This window comes from Pelodiscus sinensis, chromosome 4, assembly GCF_049634645.1.
Source record: "Pelodiscus sinensis isolate JC-2024 chromosome 4, ASM4963464v1, whole genome shotgun sequence".
NCBI classification, from domain to species: domain Eukaryota; kingdom Metazoa; phylum Chordata; order Testudines; family Trionychidae; genus Pelodiscus; species Pelodiscus sinensis.
This window is the reverse complement of record NC_134714.1, coordinates 65452846-65474789: the sequence shown is the minus strand read 5'-3', so window position 1 is coordinate 65474789 and position 21944 is coordinate 65452846. Positions and strand designations below refer to the sequence as shown.

General features: G+C 47.1%; 1 protein-coding gene across 4 annotated transcripts in view; it reads right to left on the bottom strand.

Annotated features, from left to right (window-relative positions):
• The window catches only part of LOC102448110 (mitogen-activated protein kinase-binding protein 1), a 128097-nt gene extending 106838 nt beyond the window's left edge, over nucleotides 1–21259 (bottom strand). For 3 of the 4 annotated variants that reach the window (XM_075927191.1, XM_075927192.1, XM_075927193.1), the window contains exons 1-3: nucleotides 20758–21258; nucleotides 20372–20467; nucleotides 19338–19684 (exon numbers count right to left, since the gene is read on the bottom strand). In XM_075927191.1, the coding sequence (XP_075783306.1) occupies nucleotides 19338–19454 (117 nt within the window). In that variant the 5' untranslated portion in view covers nucleotides 19455–19684; nucleotides 20372–20467; nucleotides 20758–21258. Of the gene's footprint in view, nucleotides 1–19337; nucleotides 19685–20371; nucleotides 20468–20757 lie in introns of all 4 variants that reach the window. The other variant, XM_075927194.1, reaches the window with a different exon arrangement.
• Between the last annotated feature and the right edge of the window lie 685 nt (nucleotides 21260–21944).

Here is a 21944-nt window from a genome sequence, read left to right as displayed (position 1 = left end):
GACTGAAGCAAGCATAGCTTTGCAATGTGGTCCATAGTTTGTGGTTGATGTCCACAGTCACATTGCATTGTCTCTCCGTCTTCAATTGGCGTCTGCCATACAACGTTCCAAAATGTGTTAAAAGGCAATCATGGTTTCCAGGGTCGGCTGAAGCCTGGAAGTGCTATTGTGGGGCTGGCAATCAGATGTTTAGGTGGGACATTATTCTTATCCCACAATTCTTTCCAATAGGTCTCAGAATGGAGAGAAGATGCTGTAGCCAGATATCAGACAGGCTTGTGATATTTCACATATGTCTTCAAAAGGGGCTGGAGGCTCTCATGAATTGGTAAGTTCAAGCTAGCCATGGTTTGACTGTACTCACTCATGGTTCAACTTGGATCTCACTCTCTCTGCATACTGGATGAGGGTTATATGTGCCAGAGCGGGCACCAATTGAATGGGTGTTGATTTTACCATTCCAGGTCTGATTCTCATCATGGCATCAGGCCACACATCCAGAGATTTAAATGTGAGCTTCCCCTCCAGACTAGTGCACAATATTCATCAGCCAAGCACAGCAATGCTAGAGTTGCTATATAAAGTGTGTGTGTACTTGCACCCATGTTGGGCCTGTGGGTTTTTGGGCAAGGCTAGTCCTCACTTTAAACCTGTCTGGAGAAAACAGGTGCAAAAGGTTAAAAGTCAAACTTCTGTACAAGGTTACAGAAAACACCTTAGATAGGGACTGTCTCATACCCTTTACCCACAAAAGGTGACAAAGGCTATTACCAGGTTCTGGAGGCACTGGAGAGGAGCTTTAAGGAATGAAAGCATTTCCCCCACTGAAGCTGGACAGATGGAAGGATGGATGGACAGATGGGCCAGTTAAAACAAATACACTTTAAAAATCTCTAAAAATTACCTTAAAATAATCTTTTCTATACTATGCTGCAAGCTCAGGGTCAGAGATCTTAGACTTCCCAGGGCTAGAAGCAAGTAGCATGACAGGCACAGTTAGGCAGATCATCCCAAAAGAAGGCAACAAAGTCTTTTTACCACATCACCATGTACTCTCAGGACATCTCCCCTACCTAGTGATGTAACAGTCTAGTCAATTAACAGATAAGCAAAAGCCTATAGGTCAATGCTAGAGACTACATTTCCCTTCCCCCACCCTCCCGCCAGTACAGTTTTTAAGCAAGCTGGCCAGCAGCCCAACTCAGTCTCGGAACCTACCCCTGCTGTGGCTCTGCATTTAAAGTGTATTAGGAACTGAGCAGGCACACAGCCCAGCTCAGTTCCAGCTCATGTCGGGTCTGGGAGCTCAGACCCCACTCAGGGGCTGCTGCCACCTCGCGCTGCTGTCTCTTTATCAGAGGCAGCAGCACAGGGTGACAGGCAGCCGAACTGTGAGGGGAGATGTTTTTTTAACTGATTGCCCTCACGGACCAGCTCCTGCCTGGCACCCCACGCTACTGCCTCTGGTACAGAATAGTCAACTAACCGATAAGAATTCATGAGATTACGTGACTATTCAATTAACCGATATTTAACATCCCTACCCCTATCCCGGAGTATGAATGTCTAACCTTGCAAGGGTAGAGATATCAGGCTTGCTTTTTTTTTTTTTTTTTTTTTTTTTTTTAAATGGTGACTGTTCAAGATTGTTAGCAATAGTCCCAGGCAAGATGGATCAGTTGGCAGAGTACAGATGAAGCGGTCAAGATGTCATGAAGAAGAATTAGATGGACAGATATTTATAATACATATACACAGACATACTCAAAGTGGGTTAAATGAGCTAGTCTCATCTACAGAACTTGATCTTGCAAACACTTATGCACATACTTAACTTTATGTCCATCTATTTGAACAGGCCTGCTCACATACATCAAGTTAAGTACATGCATCTGTGTTTGCAGGACCAGGGCCACAGTTTGCATCTCAGGGTTTTTTTTTTTTTTTTTTTTTTTTTAAACTGGGATCAGAATCACCAGCCAAAATTAGTTTGCACACGTTACATACAAGCAACAATATTATAAGCCACACTGCAAGGTAGTGAAAGAGAGCACATCTCTGTGTGTACTGTAATATACAAGAGAACAAATGAACAAAAGGAATCAACACAGGGCCAGGAGAGAACACCTATTTCCTCTGAGTTTAGAAATAAATAAGTGTTTCTCTGGTCCAATCATACACCCAAGGCCTGGAACAGAAACACTGTTTAAATATCCTATACAATCCAGGATCCTGCTTGGCAGCTGTTTGCAGCTGTTTCCTTTCTGGGGAACTGGATTAGAGGCATCTAAATTAACTTACACTCAAGAACAGGGTGTGGGACTGAACCCAGGCAGGCACGCAGATAGACCTAGAGACCTAGAAATAAATCCCTTCTTCCAGGCGATCATAATAAGCATTTTTCCTGCTCCCAGGAGGCAGAGCACTCATTCTGAGAGCAGCACCCTCCTGTTTTCAGGAAAATCCATGCTCCCCAGCAAGGAGGAGAACCATCCACTTTGACATTTTATAATGGATTTTCCTCCTAAGCTCTTTTCTTCTGCTCCAACCGCTTCTGAGGCTTACACTGATTGCTGATGATTTACAGTTCTGCCATCTCCCCAGCATGAGAGCTCCCAGGCACAAATAACCCCAAATGCTACACAAATAACAAGCTCCAGGCCCACCGCTCCTCTCCCTGCAGCCTGGGCCGGCAATGCCAGCTCTGTTCTGCCTGGAGATTCACAGCACTGTTTACACAACTTTCGCCTCGGAGAGGGTGGCTGGCTAAGGCCTGTCGGGCGCTCCCAGTCAGATGGGGGGCCGGGTGTCAGAACAAGCCATGCACAGAGGAGGGGGAAAAAAAAAACCACACCTCTCCCATGGCTGCCAGCAGACCTTTAGGGAGTAAGTGAGACATGAACTGGGGAATTTCCCTAGTTCTTTTAAATCTTCTGGAAACAGTAACAGAAGCAAAGCCACAAGTCTCCTTGCAGTGAGCAACTCTTCTCTTTCCATTGAGATGCCCCATAATTCTCTGTGGTCAAGTAATATCCCTCCAACCCCACGTTCCTTTGGGAGTCCCCTGCCTTCCCTGACTGCAAATCCCCTGTGACTTCCTTCTCGCCTTTGGAAAGAAGGGAAGATTTCACCTAACAGAGGGAGTCATTTGGCTGTCTAGTCAATGGGGGGGGGGGAAGAGAAGGGTTTTTGCTGCAACTTTAGCCTTTGTTAGCAAGAGCAGCACAGGTATTTTAATCACATTGTCTAGCATAAAACAAAAGGAAAAACTATGTAGCACTTTAAAGACTAACAAGATGGTTTATTAGGTGATGAGCTTTTGTGGGCCAGACCCACTTCCTCAGATCATATTCTGGAAGAGAACTGGCATGACCATATATACCAAAGGAATACAATGAAAAAAGTGAACACATTATTAAAATGACAAAATGTGGGGTGAAGGAGAGGGTGGAAGGGAATAGCTATTTATGAGTCAATGAATGGCTAATCAGGAGTGATAAGTGGGGAAGCTATCTTTGTAATGGTTAAGGTAATTAGCTAGCTATTGTCTAGCATGACATTGAGCTCACTGCCTCTCTCATTCCCACACTACTCAGTACAGAACCTGGGGCAATAAAATTAAAATATACTCTGAATAGAATACGTAAGGTATATACAACCCGTTTTAATACATTGTGTATATTAATAGATGCCAAGACCTGTATGCAGGGAGTCAAGGTCCATCAGTGACTATTAGCCAGGATGGGCGGGGATGGTATTCCCCTAGCCTCTGTTTGCCAGAAGCTGGAAATGGACAACAAGGGGTGATTACCAGTTCTGTTCATTCCCTCTGGGTTACCTGGCACTGGCCACTGTCAGAAAACAGGATACTGGACTAGATGGAACTCTGGTCTGACCCAGTAGGATTCTTTTTATGATGCTCTCTCTCCAACCAGTCTTCAGTTAGGCCACCTGCTCTCAGGAAGAGTTTTCCCCACAAGACGCTCCCTAAATGTGCTGGAGAGTAAGGAAGGAAGGAAAGGAAGGAGGGGCACAATAAGGGGCTTGTTTTCACTAACATTTTTTACCTGGAATTACTGGATAGTGATGGGGAACCACAACTTTGTATGTCCTGGGACAAGAGTTTGGGGTATGTCCAGTCTAGATTTCACAAACTTATTAACCCCCACCCACCTCTCTCTCCCCTCCTCCCACGTTAATTGGCCATCACATGACAATACACCAGACCCATGTGCATGCATCCCCCAGCTGTGTAGCTCAGCGTGGCGGCACGGCTCCCACTTCCACTGTGGAAGAACCTCACCCCCCGGCCACATTCCGTGGCGCGCAGGAGGGAAGAGCAATCTGTCCGCACAGCCGTGTCGCGCTACCTCGTTCAGTGAAAGGCTCTGGAAGAGGTAACTTGGCAGTGGGGAAAGGTTCAGACTCCCAGCCTGCCAGAGCCTCCTCCCTGCTGGAACTGTTCCCTGCAGCAGGGAAGGGCCGGCAGCCGGGAGCTGCCAGAGCCTTTGCTCACTGCCTGAGTCTCTTCCAGGGAACGGCTCCAGCAGTAGGACACTGCACTGTTAAAAATCAGGGTTGACAGGACGGCCTGGCTCAGGCGACTGGAGAGGCTTTCAGGTGTCTCTTTACATGCCTAAGCTGTGCCATACTTCCTATACTAATTATAGCCATGCAGGGGGGCTGCATAGAACGCACACCAGACACCACTGAAAGAAGCATACAGCACAGACATGTCCTTAAAGTCCTGGATCCTCCCCCACTGAGACACTACAGCCCCATGGTCCCTCTGAGCCTCCCCCTTAGACAACACAGTCCCAGACTGATCAAGGTACAACGGTCTCCACAACAACAGATTATAATGCCCCAAATCCAGGGAATATATAGGATTCCATTTATAAACACAGGCGGCAATGGCAAGGAGGAAAGCACCTGGAATACTTGCTGTACCCGAGGACATCTGAACCCCAGCTGGGAACGGAGATTTGCAATCACCACTTGCAAAACTAGTACTGTCCCCTATAGTCCCATATGCCCCATAGATGCCAACATGGTGGGTGCCCAGTTACAATAAAGTACAGGTTGAACCTCTCTATTCTAGTAACCTCAGGATCTGACAGGTGCCAAACCAGAGAATGTGCAAGCCCAAGCGAGGTATATATTGTCTAGCAGTATTACCAACATTTCCACTGCTTACTGGGCTTTTAGAAATTAAATTAAAGCTAAATAACAGCATTGATCACTGAGACACAGGACTGGTGGCTGTAAACAAACTTTATGGGACCACAGGAAACTTGGCCACACCCCTGATAAGTGGACATCCCGCTAACTAAATCATGCCAGACCACGGATGTTGCCAGACCAGAGCGGATCAACCTGTAGTTTCCTACTAGGATTTGGACTTACCCTGTAGACAGGAATTAAGTTTGTAAGCATGCTTAGTAAGTATGTAGCATGGAAGGAATTACAGTATTGCTAACATGTTATATGTGGATAGGCTGCATGGCTCTTCAATGTGATGTCAGTGACTAGACTTCACATTCATCCAAAGTAGTCAAGGAAAATAAAACAGTAAATCAGACAAACCACTCCACTGGCAGTTGTGTTTACATTTATGCTCCCCAGTACAGACACTCATTTTGAGAACCTTGTATAGGCCCAGTTGACAACAGTCTCAAACACTATGTTCTCTACACTACACTTTCAAATGGACCTGTTTGCTCACTGTATGTGTCAGCAATCAGTCTCCCCGCATAATTTGGAAAATTATTTACTTTGCAACATAGACAAAAGGGAAAACTCTTCAGCCCCAGTGCTGAAAGTGAGCTGAAACTGAGGCTTCATCTCCACTTGCAAGTTTAAAGTGCTGCTGTGGTAATGCCATCAAGGCACCAGCAATGGAAGAGAACTCTGCCTGCGACCCAGATAAACCACCCGTAGAAGGGGAATAACTAGCAGCGCTAGAAGCCTGTTAGCACTGGCACTTTATAATGCTGTAATTTGCTGTGTTCAGGGGATGGGTGTTTTCACACCCCCAGAGCAATACCGCTACAGTACACAAATAAACCAAAGCCTCTACACCTTTACATGGTCTCTTGAACATTTCACAACATACCCAAGTCTAGCTGGTGGCTATAAAGAAGCTCCAGAAAACCATTCCAGGCCTGACTGGAGTGCCCTGTCTTTACCTTTCTCTGCTCCCTTTCTCTGCTCCCTGCCCCACAGTGCCAGGAATTTGCACCGCTGACTGCAAATAAAATACATCTCAGCAGCTTAACTGCAGAGCCAAGCAGCACAATCTGTGGATTATCAGATAGGAAGATTATCTTCCAAGTGCTGGAAAGAGATGGATTCCCACTTCTCAAAAGAAGCTCAGGGTTTTATGAACAACTGCCCCCAGTGGCAAATTACACACGCTTATAAGAATGAAATATTTGCCAAGATATTTTATTAAAAACATTTGATTCTGTCCTTACTCCCAACAATTCTAAGATGACATGTCACTTCTGTAACAGTGTCTCCAGCCCCATCCATACAGGGCTCCAAACCATTTTTTGAAAATGTCACTGAACACTGTATAAACATGATATAAACTGTATAGACATGGTTCCAACTAATTGGGTTTCCGGCAAATACAGGCTCAAAAATAAGTGATCCCAACTGATGCTCAACCACAGTTCTTGATGGCCCATTTGAAAACAGCTTGGCTTCATCTGTGCTGACCAATGACACAATATTTAAAATTACTTTGTCTGGGGCAAGGTGTAAACCAGTTTAGAACTTGGGTATCAAACAAAACACTGAGCGTGTTGGTATAGCATTTTATCCATACCTAAAAGACTTTGCAAGATATGGTTATGGATCATCTCTGTTTTACCGGTGGGGAAACTGAGGCATGGGGGCACAAGCCCATGGCAGATCGGGGGGGGACCCCAAACTTCCTAATTCATGGGACTATGCTGTTTTCCTCTGTAGTTTAAATCTCACTTTAGACAGGGCCCCTACAACACATATTGGGGACCTCTTAAAACTGTTTAGATACAATGGCAAAGAGTGGACTTACAGTTTTCAGGGACATGTTTAGGTCCCATTGACAGTAAAATTTTGAAATTATGTAGCAAACAGACCATAAGTCTACCATATTGTAACTAGGTCTCCTGACTGTTATAACTGTAGCAAAGAAGAGGCCTAAAGGAATACCCAACATCCATCCCTATATAACCCATCCTTGCAAAAAACAACTATACCAACTCTTCCCCCCTTACGTGATCACATTCATTTTAATAAATAACACAGGGCTATGAAAAATACAGGACTATGTCTGTTTCTAAAGTCTGGCCTGCACTTACTAGTTTTGCCTGCAGAGATATTTCGGTTGGAAGTGAAAAGAAAAAAAAACAAAACAAAACACCCCTACAACTGATAAGATAGGCCAGCAAAAGTACTAGGCCTGATCTATGCTACAACATAAAAACATAGCTTTTATAGACAGTGTTATAATAGCAAAGGAGTCATTTTGCCAATAGAGTTTACTTCATACTGGTACACACAAGATTGGCAAAGGCACTCATTTGCCAGTATAGACTCTCTCTCTCCTACGAGGGTTTGCCGACATAGCCATACAGGCAAACCCCTTCTAGTATAGATAAGGTCTAAGACAGCCCCTTCTAGTGTCATCCTCATACTCCATACACTTTGGTACCATCATTGCATGCCTATACCACAGCGCATGGCCCCTTCCAAAATTACTGCTGAAATACAGGCCAAAGCATGCTTAAAACTTGACACTGAGAACAAATCATTGCCACCAAATAAGGAGGCAAGCCTGACTAACACCAGGATTTTCCCTCTGCAAAGAACCGTGCCCACTATTATTTAGCACTTCCATGATGACCACGCCAGCTATAAGCTCCAGGGAAAGGGATTGTAAATCTAAGGTCCTGACTCTGCAATACCTCACGTGCATGATGCTTAACTTTGTGCAGTGCAAGTAGCTGCATTGACTTTAATGGGATTACTCACAATGCATCAAGTCACACATGTGTAAAGCCTTGCAGGATCCAGGCTTAAAAGACCACTGCTAACCCTGAAGCAGAAAAAAACTCCGGTCATCTGAAGAAGTGGGCTGTGCCCACAAAAGCCCATGATACCATCTACGTGTTTCATTAGTCTATGAAGTGCTACCAAACCATTTGTAGTTTAAGTTTATTCTGTACAGACTAACTCGGCTACCCGCTGAAGCTCCTGAGGCAGAGCCACTGGAGGTAGCAGCCCCAGGCATGCTGGGACAGATAAGTCTCTCCTGATGGCAGGTGCCAACTACAGATGTTCTAACCCCGGAGCACCCATGGAAAAAACATAGTGGGTTCTCAGCACTCACCGGCAGAGCCCTGCAACTCTGCGGATGTAAATGCAGATATCCGCAGCTCATTTCTATGGATACAGACAGGGATGCGCATACAAAATTGTGTGTCCATGCAAGGCTCTACCCACTGACAGCCCTGTGGATCAGCTCTTCCCCCTCCTGTGGCCCAACATATCTGGGTCCTTCCCAGCACCTTCCACTTTCCATGCGGGAGGCCCTGAGGAGAAGGGAGAAGAGTGGAGAAAGGAAGAGGTGAGGGAGAAGGGTTGGGGGGGGGGGGGAGAAACAGGAGGAAAGAGGCAGGGGAGGGGCAGGGCATGGGGGTTGCAGGGAATCAAGCACTCCTGGGAACTAGGCGCCTCTGCCACTGGCCACTAGCGTTTTTCCATCATGTTAATTAATTAGGCTGGGTGATGGTGTTAAATGCACTGCTGTGTCCACAATTGGAAATTTTTACCAAATGATCCCTACTATAAACAAAACTTTAGAGACAGTTGGCCCCTTCCCCTATTCATCTTCATCAAGTGCCAACTTCAAAGGCTTCAGGGAACACTGAAATGCTAACACTATTCTGCACAGGAAATCTAGGAAGCCAGCACTTTAGCACAGCCACTTGCAAAGCTGGCTGCCCTCTGCTCCTCCAGCCCCAGAGCGAAGAGGAGTTTTTGGAAGGGTTGGGAGGTATTGTTCACCACAGTGTCTAATCAAAACCAAATTCAAGGAGAGGTTCCTCTTATTCATCACAGAGCTCCAGCAAATGGTTTGGTCTCAGACTGAACTCATTCTGACAAGTGGTTCTTTAATTGAAAACACGCACATGTGCCGGTTATCACGATATTAGTTAATGTGAATAGACTTCCATGATAAACCCAAATTTCAGCCTCTTACTTCCAGAGGGCAGAAGCTTCTTGGCAGAAATGTCTCGAGTCCTCTGCTGCCAGAAAAGAATTTGGGGGGGAAGGTTTCAGAATAATCTTACAGGGAGATTAGGAAGATCATTGTTTTCTTAATATAAAAATAGTTGTCATGCTTGCAAAAGCCATACCTTTTATTACAGCTAGAATGCCAAATGTCAAACTCCACTAAGCTAGAAATTTCATATTGGTTTGCTACCATGCTGGCCTCATAGCATTTTGAGGAACATGTGGGATGGATTTTTAGAGCTCCTAGCCTAGAAATGCTGCATCAAGAGCAGTCTATAGCCCTGTCCACACCACCATTTCCTGTTAAAACTTCCCTTTTCTGCTGAGGTCACAGCAAAATTACAAGGCTGACAGTAACACGGTTCCTGGGAATACTTCTGCCACTCCCCTCTCCTTGATATGCTCCTTGATATACTTAATATTGCTCAAGAGAGTCAGCTCATTTAGGGCTCCCTAATGGTTAATATCAGCAAATCAGGGTGGGAATTTGGGTTTTTTAAACATCAGTGACCTCAAAGAGAAAGGACGGTGGTTAAGGCAATAGATTTGGAGTCTGGAAATCTGGATTTAATTCCCAGTTCTGCCACAGACTTCCTAAAGGACCATGGACCTTAAAGTATCTTGGTGTCCAAGTGGGGCTCACAATTCTGCCTTGTCTACTCAGAGCATACCTTTTTAGACAGGAACCATCTTTTACTATGTGTCCAATCCATACGTCTCAGCAAAATGGGGCCCTGAACTCAGCTGGGGTCCCTGGGGTGGTACTGTTATGCAAAGGATAATATTAATGAAGCTTTAGAGAGCTGTGTAAGCTAGAACGCTTCTCTCATTAACAGAAAGTGGTCTGATTAAAAAAAAAAAAAAAAAACACCACACCTTTACCTCATCCACCTTGTCTTGCCAATATCCTGGGACCAAGAGAGCTATTACACCATTGCATGCAATTAATGAAGCTTTGTCTACACTAGCACTGGACTGGGAGGAGGGGGGGAGCGCGGAATCGCTCACTGGTGCACAGCAAAGCTCCACCAGTTGTACCAATGGCAGGTGTGTTGACAGACCTTCAGCATTTTTACTCTTAAGTAGGGCTGTCAAACGATTAAAAAAATTTAATTGTAATTAATCGTTCATGCTTCCTCTTTGAAACGCTATAGACACGCTTCAACAGGGCAGCACTGCATGGAGCCTGGGATCAGTTGGAGTCTCCAGCTGACCCCAGGCTCCATGCAGCGCTGCCCCGTTGAAATACCTCCATAGCATTTCAAAGGGGCAGCACTTCAGGAGTTGGGGATCAGCTGGGTCCAGCTCCATCTGATCCACAGCTCTGCTTGCGCTGCTCCTTTGAAGCGCTGCAGTGGCACATCAACGGGGCAGCACAGCATTAAAGCCTGTGATTAATGCGTTTTAAAGTATTAACGTGTTTATCCTGTCCTGCGTTAATCGCAGGCGTTAAGGTAGGGCAATTGACAGCCCTGCTCTTAAACTGTCCAGAGGTGCTTAAGGCAAGGTTTGGCTATGGTTCCCTCTAAGCTGCCTGGTGGCACAGCCTCACAGTTCCTTAAAGAGCCCCACCCAGACAGGGTCTCCGGGCTCCGCACACAGAGTTGTCTGGCTGGGGGAGGGGCACTTCTTCCTCAGCAACAGCAGCAGCTCCCTGCTGAGGACAGAGCCAGTCATCTACTGTCTGATTTACCTACCTCCTAGGTGGCTTCCAACATCCTCCAGTTTTCCTGCAAAGCTACCGAGCAAGTCCTCGAATAGGAATTGCTGCTGTGGCTGAGGGAGAAGCACCCCTCCCCCAGCCAGGCAGCTCTGTGCAGGGAGCCCCTGTCTGGGCAGAGCTCATTCAGTTGCAGGCCGTGCTGCCACGGGGCTTAGAGGGAACCTTGTTCGGCACGGAGGTAACGGCGTTTCCGAGCCCTGTCTCCAGATGATCCCACTGCTGTTCTCACAAGTGCTAGTGTAACAGTGGGAGATTTGCTAAGCCACGCTGCAGCAGGATGCGTGCCAGCCTTGCTCGAGTTCTCCTCGTTTTGAATGCCTGGGGACAGAACTCAATGAGCAGAGGGAGTTTCAGTGATCAGTGCTTTGCAGAAAGACTGGAGGACTTCAGAAGCCACATAGGAGGTAGATGAATCAGGGTCAATGAAAGTGTGAAGAGGATGGCAGGACCATCCAGCAGGAACACAGATGCTGCTGGACCAGAGAGTCCTGGGAGCCCAGCAGTGGGGAGTGGAGCCGGAAGCCCAGTGGCCCCAGAGCAACAGAGCGGTGAAGCCCTGGTGGTCATGCAAAGCACCGATTGCCAGAACCTCACTCTGCTCATGGAGTTCTACCCCCAGACATGGCCTGTTCTTCTCACTTTAAATGATGAGAACTCCACCGACCGAGGCTAACATGAATCCTGAGAGAGCACAGAATCCATCGGCAGAGGGGACAATACTGACCTCTCCTGGCCTGGCAAACTCTCTCCCTTGGGACCGGGCAGGTCCCGAACTCGGGAGGTCCAACCTGTAGTGCAATCAGGGTGTCATTCTGCTAATTACTATAAAACACATGGCAACCCTGCCCCAAAGACCAAGAACACTGGCTACATTTCAACAGCTGTAGAATCAGTTTCAAGTGAGATAGCCGCTTAGCTCAACTCCCAACCTCTGGCTCCAGAAACAGCTTGGCCCAAAACTAGTGCAGTCTCGTTCTACTCCAGTGCAGTCACTGCTCCATGATACAACAGGGCTGCATCTACACTATGACCAACAGCCATGTATGACAAAGGGTGTCAAATGCGAGTGACCAAGGCCACCTCTCCTACAGTTGGCCTTGAACAGAACAGTCTCACTTTCTGAGCAGGTCTCTAGCAAAACTGAAGGTTCTGATCTCTTTGAAAGTTGTTCGTGTCCCAGTTGGACACCAGCTGAGGAAGTCAGGGGCTGTATTTTACATCCCAGGCTCATTTTCATAGCACAGAAACTACAATTAAGGCCTGGTTGGCTCCAATCAATTACTCTGGTGAGCACTACGATTCAGTCCAACAGCCAACACAGCAGCTGGGTAATGGGCATGAAGCAGAATTTGTCTAAGTCTCACAAGCAAGGGCATATTTCCAAGTTCCACACTCTCTCCCGATGCCATTTGACTAACATAAGGGAGCTAGACAATCATACACAATACATGGTGCAACTGCTGTAAGAGATCAGCCAAGCAAGACGCATGTGAGTGCCCAGGGTGTATAGCAGCCATTAAAACCCACAGAGCAGATGGCCTTGTTTGTGTAGGTTACTCACACTCTCTGCACCTCACATGTTAACATGCCATCTCTTCCTTCCCCTTGCAAGAGGCCCAAGGGCCCTACTGACCTACCTCCCAGGGCAAAGGCAGAATATTGCAGGGAAAGGCCAACATGGAGAGCATGTGCCCAGTTACAGAAGAGTAACCATATCCTAGCAACACCATCACTGTCATGCAGGAAGAGCTACATAGCTATTTTCCCAGAGCCAAAGTACGACATCTTTTCCATATCCATGCAGAATCTATTTGAAAGCGCTGAGATCCTGCGACTCCGCTTGAAGTTAATGGGAGTTGCAGATGCTCAGCATCTCTAGAATCAGGCTTATTCTATCTGTAACAATATGCAAGCCTGTACTCCCGTCTTGTATCTTCCTTGCTTTATGAACAGAAAGCGACTGGTGCTAGAGTTCCCTAGCAAAGAAACATGACTGTTAATTAACCTGGCTCTCCCCCTTATATGTTGTGTTTGGCTTTCAACCATCTGAGAATTCCAAGATGACATAACAGGTTGCATGGAGAGGGGAGGGAAGGATAGAAGAAACGTGGGTGTAAAAATGTTAACACAATGAGCATATGGGTTTTAATACCTAAAGGAGGCTGCAGGGCCTGTAGATGAAGACCCAGCCTGGAAGTCAGGAAACCTGGGGGCTATTCCTGTTTTTCTGTTGATCTGCTCTGTGGCCACAGGCAAGACACAAAATCCCAGTTTCCGCATCTGTGAGGTGGGGGCAGTGATCCCTACTCACCTTTCTACAGTACTTGAGAGCTACAGATGTGCCATTATGAGAGTTAGCAAAGAACGACAAAGAATTGCCACATGCCACTCTCCCAGGAGACCCCGGCTTTAGAAGCAGCTGTCTATGTTCAGTGGATCTTCCATTCTAGATACAGATATCACATCACCCTGACATCTACATGCAAAAATTAAATTTTGGAGCAAGCAACCCTTGAGAATCCGGATATGTTCTATTACTGTTTTTGGAAGCAGTCAACAAGCAGGGGTCCCAGAGTTGGACTCACCCACATCCTCCCTGGCCAATCTGGACCAGGATTTCAGCAACGTCACCCTCACCTTCCTGAAGCACAGACTAGAACCTAGTTTCCAAGCCTCCACTTCATTCCATCCATACAACATTCCTGAAGCATCTGCACAGCCAATGGCAGGGAAGAGAAGCTACAGATGGTGACAGAATGCAATGCAGAGAGCTCCTTTCAGGAACTGGAAACATAACCTCCGGGCATACTTTAACCTCCGGGATTTTTCTGTCACTGTAGGAAACCCAGTTCACCAAGCAGCAATACTTAGATCAACAGAGGAATACCCTCTCTCTATCAAGGGAACTGCAATTACATCAGAGGTTAGGTTAGCTTAACTACAGCACTAGAGCGAATTTTTCACGTCCCTGAGCAATGTCTTTAGGCCAATCTAAATTTTACATCTAGACTTAGGCTTGGAGTCCCTCCCAATGCCTGCCAGGAACAAGAGTTCAAGATTGTCTCTTGCAAGACATAATGCCACCCACAGAGTCGCTGGAGACCAACTCCAACATGCAACTTCAGGGCTAAGCTGGCTAATATGTCTGCATCGTAAACAGGAGATCTTTGGTTCAAATCCCAGAGGTGCCTGACCCTGCACTGTCTCTTCGTAGCACCCAACTTCCCTTCTAAAATACTGCAGGATCAAGGCTGTGTCTCAGGATAGAGTATAGAGACAGACTGTGCTGCTGTTTTAACAACCTTCAAGAGCTGTATGAACTCCTCTGTTCTACCAACAGGGTCCCTCACTGCCCTGCCAACGGTTCTCTCAGGAATCTCCCATGGACCCAAGTACAAGTTCAACCACCAGGCCCAATCCTCAGCCTGTCAGCTGAAACTTTTAATCAGGGTGCCAAAAGCAGGGGAAGTTTCGTGGCCGTCCCCCCACTAAAACAGAGGTGGCCAAACTGTGGTTTGCGAACCCCACACAGCTTTTTTATCTTTACAGTGCGTCTCACAAGCTCCACCCCATACCACCCAATTCTCCACCTACCAGGCCACGGAGATGGGAGTTCAGGATCTCTCCCTTACTGCAGGATGGTGAGATAGGAGTTTCTGTGCAAGAAGAGAGGGGCCATTGGGATTCAGTCCTACCCCAGCTGGAGCTCAGGGCCTATGCAGGAGCAGGGCTGAAGCTCCAAGCACTGGTCCCCGGAAGGGGTGACCCAGCTTTTCATCTTCTGAAGATTGTTGTATTTGGCTCAGAGGGTCAGTAAGTTTGGATGCTCCTGCGCCAGAACCTGGACTAAAACCTACACACTTATTTCAGATTACTGTTGGCTGGCCAGTAAAGACTTGCAGTCACTAAATTCAATAACCTAGGGGGTGTCTATATTGCACCATAACTCAAAATAAGATATGCAATTTGAGCTACGTAAATTGCATAATTTATTTCAATGCTATTTCAAAATAGTTTATTTCACCATTAGGCACTATCTATACAGCGCCAAATTTCAAAATAAAGCGCTATTCTGAAACATCCCTTACTCCTTGAGGAATGACGTTTACAGGGATGTTGGAAAAGCGAGCCTGAAATAACGGGTTTGCTGTGAAGACATGGGAGAGCTATTTCGGGATACTCCGATGTCCCGAAATAGCATTGCAGGGTAGAGATGAATTGGTACATATCCTAGGTCTGTGCTTTTTAATCTCAAAAAAGGAACTCAACGAAGAGGCCTAAAATGGAAGTTGTGGGGGGAAGGGGAAAATTGGGGGGGGGGGAGGGGCTTAAAAGTAGAGAGAGTCAAAAAAAAGGTACACTTCATGATGGACAAATGAGGGTTTGGTATTTTGTTTTCAGAATTTGTTATTGATGCTGCTGTTTTGTTTTATTTTTGTTTACAGTTTTGCAAAAAATCTGCATCCCGTTTTTCAACCAGCTCTGCTTGTAAGAGTTTTCTGTTGGTTTATAACTACTTTAAAAAAAATAGACATATAAGAAATATCAAATGTTCCCTGTTTCTATGAGAAGCCTCCTTGGCAGACCAGAGTACCACAACTTCCTCCTTACAGAAAAGGCAGAGGAGCTACAGATGTAACAAAGAAATATTCTCTCTCACATGTTTGTCAGGCACTTGAGTTTTAAAAATTATCAAGTTCCTTGTGTTTTATTAACATTCTTTTCTAACAGATCAGATTTTGCTTGACTTAGTACTTATGATTTAATAATCCCAATAGTTCACTAGCTGTTCATAGAATTGTCCACAAAAACCAGCACAGACAAATGCATAATGTAAGGAGAGTGAATGCAACCTTTCAAGACATCCCCCCTCCCCACAAACCCCATACACACACATCTTTCAGGCATTCAAAACAAGGTCACAAATCCAGTTTTTCCTCTTTATGCATCTCCCCTTGAACACACTGCACGTTGTTCACATCCCTCCTGCAAACAGTGTATTTGTGCTTGCTCCCACTCCTCCTTTCAGAGCAAGACACTGTCCAGCAGAGCAGTCCTCTCACAGCCAGCCCACTTTCAGCACAGGATTATATGCCTGTGCCACAGGAGCCAGATGGCACAGCACTTCTCCTCCTCCCCTGACCTATTCAGACCCTCTAATCATCTTCCAAAGCCTTGGCAACAAAGAAGGTCCCACACCAGCCTGAAAGGCCTCTCACACATTCCTAGCGACCCTTAGCTGATGGCATTGGCCTTCCTTCGTCAGGCAGATCACAGCCCAGGCAAATCCAAGTGGCTCTGTTTGCTGCACATTTTTACCGATCTGAAAGCAAGCTGCTGGAAGTGACATGGGCTTGAAGAGAGATGTGGAGCTGAAGGGGTCTCACTTTTCCCGTACACCACAGCCTGTCAGAGATATTAGTTGGTGGCCCTTTCATGGGACCATGAGCATTTTCATGGCAGGTTCATGAACTCCCCTGGAATGGTCCCTTCTGCAGCACCCAGGTCGCAGCCCTTCTTACAGCTTCTCAAGAACTTCTTATGAGGTGCTGGCTGCACAGTTCCCTGAACCTCCTGCTCTATGCACACCCAATCCCTGAACCCCCCACCCCACTCATGAGGCTTCCTCACCATTCATCACTGTAGTATGAGGAAGCTGGATAAAGGGGTGCTCTGTCACTGTGGGCCTGTTTCCATTTCCTTGACAATCTGTGTCTCCAGGCAGCTCCCCTCTGGGCAGCATCCACTGACTCCTTGGATGCCTTTGAGGAGCAGAGGGCGCTGTCAGGGACTCTGCTTCATATCCCCCTCCGGATTCCCCATTATTAGCCTTTGACCTCACTCTTTTATTGTGCCCAAAAATTTGTAGTAGCCAAGGCTCAGTGGTTCCACTCTCTTATCCAAGAGGGACAGACCTCCGCCCACCCACCCTAGTACAACTAATAGTACACCTAGTGCAGAAAGTGTGGTCTCTCCTGCTCTGACATACGCATACAGCATTCACCAGAAAGAAATGGCAAATTACAGCCATATGCCACCACAGTCTGGGGCTTTGCAACAATGCACATGATCACCTGACAGGTAAGCCTTTGCATACCGACAATTTCCAGACTGCCCAACATACAAGTGCAGAGAGTTCACCCTCTCCTGGGAGCAAACGTTCCTGTTCTCGAGAGGAACTCCCTGGAGAGTGAGCAAACAAGGGATCCATTCAGGAACTGCATGTTTACCACCATCATTCAATGGCAGTGGATTTACAGTGGTGCCTCCCTGCAGAAGCAAGGTGCCGCATACAGCTTTATGGCGCTAGAAGCTGCTTGTCACCTCAAGAAGGCATAAGAGCACACACGTGACAAGAGAAGGCATCCCCAGTGACATACACAGGAAAGCATTTCCTATTGGACCTCCAATAAGAGGCCACATCCTGTTTGCCTGTTGTAGCATCCCACTGAAGTCAGGCAAAGGAGATTAAAGACTGAGCAAAAAGTCAGAGTACTGATACCAGAGGGCAGGCACACCTAAGCCATTTTCCCAGTGCACTAATGTGTAGCATTTCAAGATAGCAAATTGCTTCCACCCATCTTCTCCCCAGAATAAGGACAGAGAGAGAGGAGATGCCATAAGAAGCAGCCCCTATGGCCTCACACAGTTGTTACTCTGTATCTCACTGATCTAGTGCATTGATGCACTTGTTAATAAAATACAAACACCTAATTTAATGGTGTGGGATGAATCTGTCACTCCCTGCAGGGATCAGACAACCTGCAGCGCACGTGCACGGGCAGAAGCACTTCCCAGTACTCAGCTCAGAAGCATACAACGGAGCTCGTCTGAAAGACACACTTTGGGGAAAGGGCTAGAATGGTACAAGAGCCAAGGCCAGGGGTTTACCTAGCAGCTGTTTCCAGCTCTGAAAAGGTGCAAGCAGTGTTCAGCTGAGCCTGGATACCTCTTCCGTTTACTGAAACTGAACCCAATGCTCCTGGTGTGATACAGCATACGTGTCCTTTTTTATGGTTTGAAAGGTTAGCAGTGGATGCAGACCAGCCAAAAACTCCTCATCTGCAGTCAAGTTGTACTGAATGCAGCACGTACACCTTATACACAAAGAGAACTCTCCCCCAAATAATGTAGAGGAAGCAGAGTTCTGTTTATCCTATAGGGACTGGGGAGAGACAGGTATTAAAACAGAGTTGGGCATATTGGTATTCAGAAGCTAGCCAGAGAAAGCCCAATCCTGAGCCACAGTTTTAAAAGCAGGATTTCACATTGGGGCAAACATGACAGAGACAGAACATTTAAACTAATTTATTTCACTTGCCTTTTTGCTTCCGTGGCTACATGTTTTAAATTATAACTTTTAAACAAGCAATATGATGACACCTTTCATCCAACAAATGCCACATTCATTAGTGATGTTTCACAAGGAAGAGGAATAATTGACCTTATTTCATAGATAGAGAAGCTGAGGCATGTGGAACTTAAGTGATTTGCCCAAGGTCATGCACCAATCAGTGGCAGAGTCAGAAATAAACATCAGTCCCTTGACTCATAGTCCCCTGCCCCAGCCAATTCACAATACCTCCCAGCCTGGTTTCTTCTTGAGTTTGACCATGCAATTAAGTTGTCATCCTCTTTTTACTGCAACAGTCAAATCCAAAGAAATGTTTCTGTCATGAATTAAGCCTCCTGGCTTCACTGACACCAAGAGGAGGATGGGTTAAGAGGAAAAATTCCTTCCCCTTCATCCTTTGTTCATAAACTAAAACATTCCTGAAAACTATTCTTGCCACTTTTGTTAGTTATGAAAACCACACAAAATAGGGAGAGTTAGTTCGAGGGCTCTCACACTTCTCTGGAACATGCACCACTGCTGAGTAGAGAATAATTTTATGGACATCTCTTTTCCAATCTGCCATCTTACAAACTATCCCCTGCCATTCGCAATCACATACAGTCCTGAGGCATCTACAGCAATTCCTTGTGGATTTATAATACTTATGAAACAAGGCGGGATCAGGCAGCTCTCTGTGTATGACCAGCAAATGCCCACAAAGGGCACAAGGAACTACTGGACCCTTTCAACATTCTCCTCAAAGAAACATTCTGATCAGAACTTATTCTGCAGCTGCTACCTCAGTTACATTCAATCTGTGCAAATACAGAGTTTCCATGAGGTTAAGAGACACAGTTAAGACCCTGTTTAATATAAAACAAAGTTATGCTGTAATTGCACTAGGGGGATATGGTCATTGTAGGCCAGGTGTCCCAATAGGTCATGTTTTTAGCACAGACAGGCCCTTAGGAAACAACCTCACTCTCTCACCTTATTGCTGATGTCCTCTCGCTTGTTCCTCGGCTTGCTCCTTCTCAGTTTAATGGACGGAGAGCGAAGCAGGTTTTTTATCCTGCTTGTTATCGTCGATCCTTCAACAGACATCATAGCTAGGTGAAGGGGGAGTATCACTCCACTCCAAAACAAGTGTCAGTGAATCAGCCCAGCTTTGTAGACAGCACACACAGGAGCTCAGGGCCACCTTACAGTCCTTCACATGTCTCTCACTAACTCGGTTTTCTGGGGATGCCCCACTCTGCTTCACCAGAACTCGTGAGCTTCTGGGCCAAGGGGTTGGAGTATATTTTCCGATTTCTCCTTTGCAGACCACTTATATCCTTAAAAAACAAAAACAAGAATGCATGGGTCAAAAAAGCCATTCCCAATTGACTGTACGTTCATATTGCTAAGGAACACAGAGTGAAAAGCAGATAACGTACAAGTCTTTCTCGCTTCAGGGGGTAGCTGAGTTAGTCTGTGCAGGATAAACTTAAAAAACAGCAAATTGTCTGGTAGCACTTTATAGACTAACAAAACATGCAGATGGTTCTGTCTGAATGGGGTATCATTCATTCATGGTGGCAAATAAGTTTGGTTAAAGTTGCAAATGACATTTTTGCATTTTATTAGCCATTTACAAATCTAGAGAGACATAATTTTGATGCACTTGACCAGAGAAATTTCAGGACTTAACTTCTAAACACTGATACTTTAATCCTCCAGCTGGGTCCAGGCAAGCAGCCCCTGCAACTTGCATGGAGCAGCCCATTACTGTCAGCAAGAGTTCATGCAAACATATACAATTGCACAATCAGGGCCACTTCATGTTCTGTGGGTTTATAAGGTGCAAAGCACAATGTCAATGTTTAAGTAACTAAACACAAATACAAAATATAAGTCACCTTAAGGTACCAAGAGTAAACAAGAGACAGACTGCTGTCTCTTTAAGGTGCCTGTAAATTTAGCTCTGCTTTTTAATATACTGTATGTCATCTAAATATAAAGTCATACAATATTACACGCACCTATTTATAAAGAAGATCAGCAAGGAACTGTGACCGCTGGCAAGGATTATCGCTCTCTCAGGCCAAACCTTCTACACCTTCACCCAAGCCACCGAACTGGGGAGAAGAGAAATCAAGTCAGGTTTCTAAATGAAGTAGTTTGCACCAAAATATCCTCCTTGCTTTCATACAAGGTGGGGGGGAAACGGGGGGAAGGAGGTGAAAGAATGTTACAGTCAGCAAGATCCCGAGCCCTTTCAGAGAGTATTGCCCACTCGTTTAGCAGCAAGCAGATTGTGGAGACGGGAGGGGGGATTAGATTTGTTTTAGTTAAACCAAAACACCACCCCCCCCCCCCAAAAAGAACTTTTCCGGCAGGCGGCTGCCCGGACCGATTGCTATTTTACCTTGGTGCAGGAGGAGCGGTGTCTGCGGCGCGGAGCGGGGGGGCAGCTAGGAAGTGCGATTAGCAGGGATTTATCCGAGGCTCTGTCCATCCAGCCAACCTTCCCTGCAAGAGACCCCAGATCCGAAGCCAGCGTCCTACTGCCGCTGCGGGTGTCACGGGCAGGGGAGCCAGCCCCCGGCTGCAGCGAGAGGCAGGAATCTGTCCCCACTTCGGGGAGGTTTTTAAGAGTGCGGGAGGAGAAAAGCGGGGAGGGGAGGAGGCTCCGCCGGTAGGTGCCCCGCAGCCTGTCACGGGGCTGACACTGCCCCGAGCCCGGGCTGGCTCCAGGGCTTGCGCGCTCAGCTGTTTCCGCTCGCGAGTTCCAGGCTGGCTCCCGCGGCCGCCCCTACCGGCGCGGATCGGCTGCGCCCGGCTGCTGCAGCCCCAGCGCTCACACACGCAGCCCCAGCCAGGCGGCTTCCAGGGGCGACGGTGGCTCAGGCGGATCAAAACGCGAAACTGAAGGACTCAAAAAAAAAGCGAGAGAGGGCGCGAGAGGCTGAAACTGCCGGGGGGGGGGGGGGGGGGGCGACAGGGAGACTCCGCAACAGCGAAGCCCGCCGGAGCGGAGATTGGCGGGCAGTAGAGCGGGGGCGGGAGCAGGCCGGGATTGGCAGAGGCGCGAGCGGGTTCGTGCCCGAAGGGAGGCGCCATCTGAACTTCTCCCTCTGGGGGGGCCTGATGCCTCTGTCGGCCACGGCCCGGCTCTGCTCTGGGCTCTGGAGGGCAGCGGGCTCCCGCCTTTTTAAGCACAAGAGACCGTTTTGAATTTAAGTCAGTCCAGGACCTACCTCAAAGGCAAATATCCCTGCTCCCCACCTCCGCTGAGGCTGCACCCGCCTCCCTCTGTGAGATGGGGCATAGGGCAGGGGGCAGAGTAACGTCAGTGCTCCCATGCTCTGGCTACCCCGCTCTGCACAGCAAACAGGAGGCTCCAGGGGGGGGCTCTGGGCAGGAGCAGCTGAAGTGCAGGCACTTGATAGCCTCCCAGCCAAACCAGTCAGCATCACCTGTCAGAGTTTCCAAGATCTACCAGTAGATCCTGATTTACTGGTTGGTGACCACTGCTGTAGGGAGTAAGGATACCACTGCTCATGCCCCACAGCAGCTGAGCATCTGGCTGTGGGGCAGCTGCATCCCTCTGCT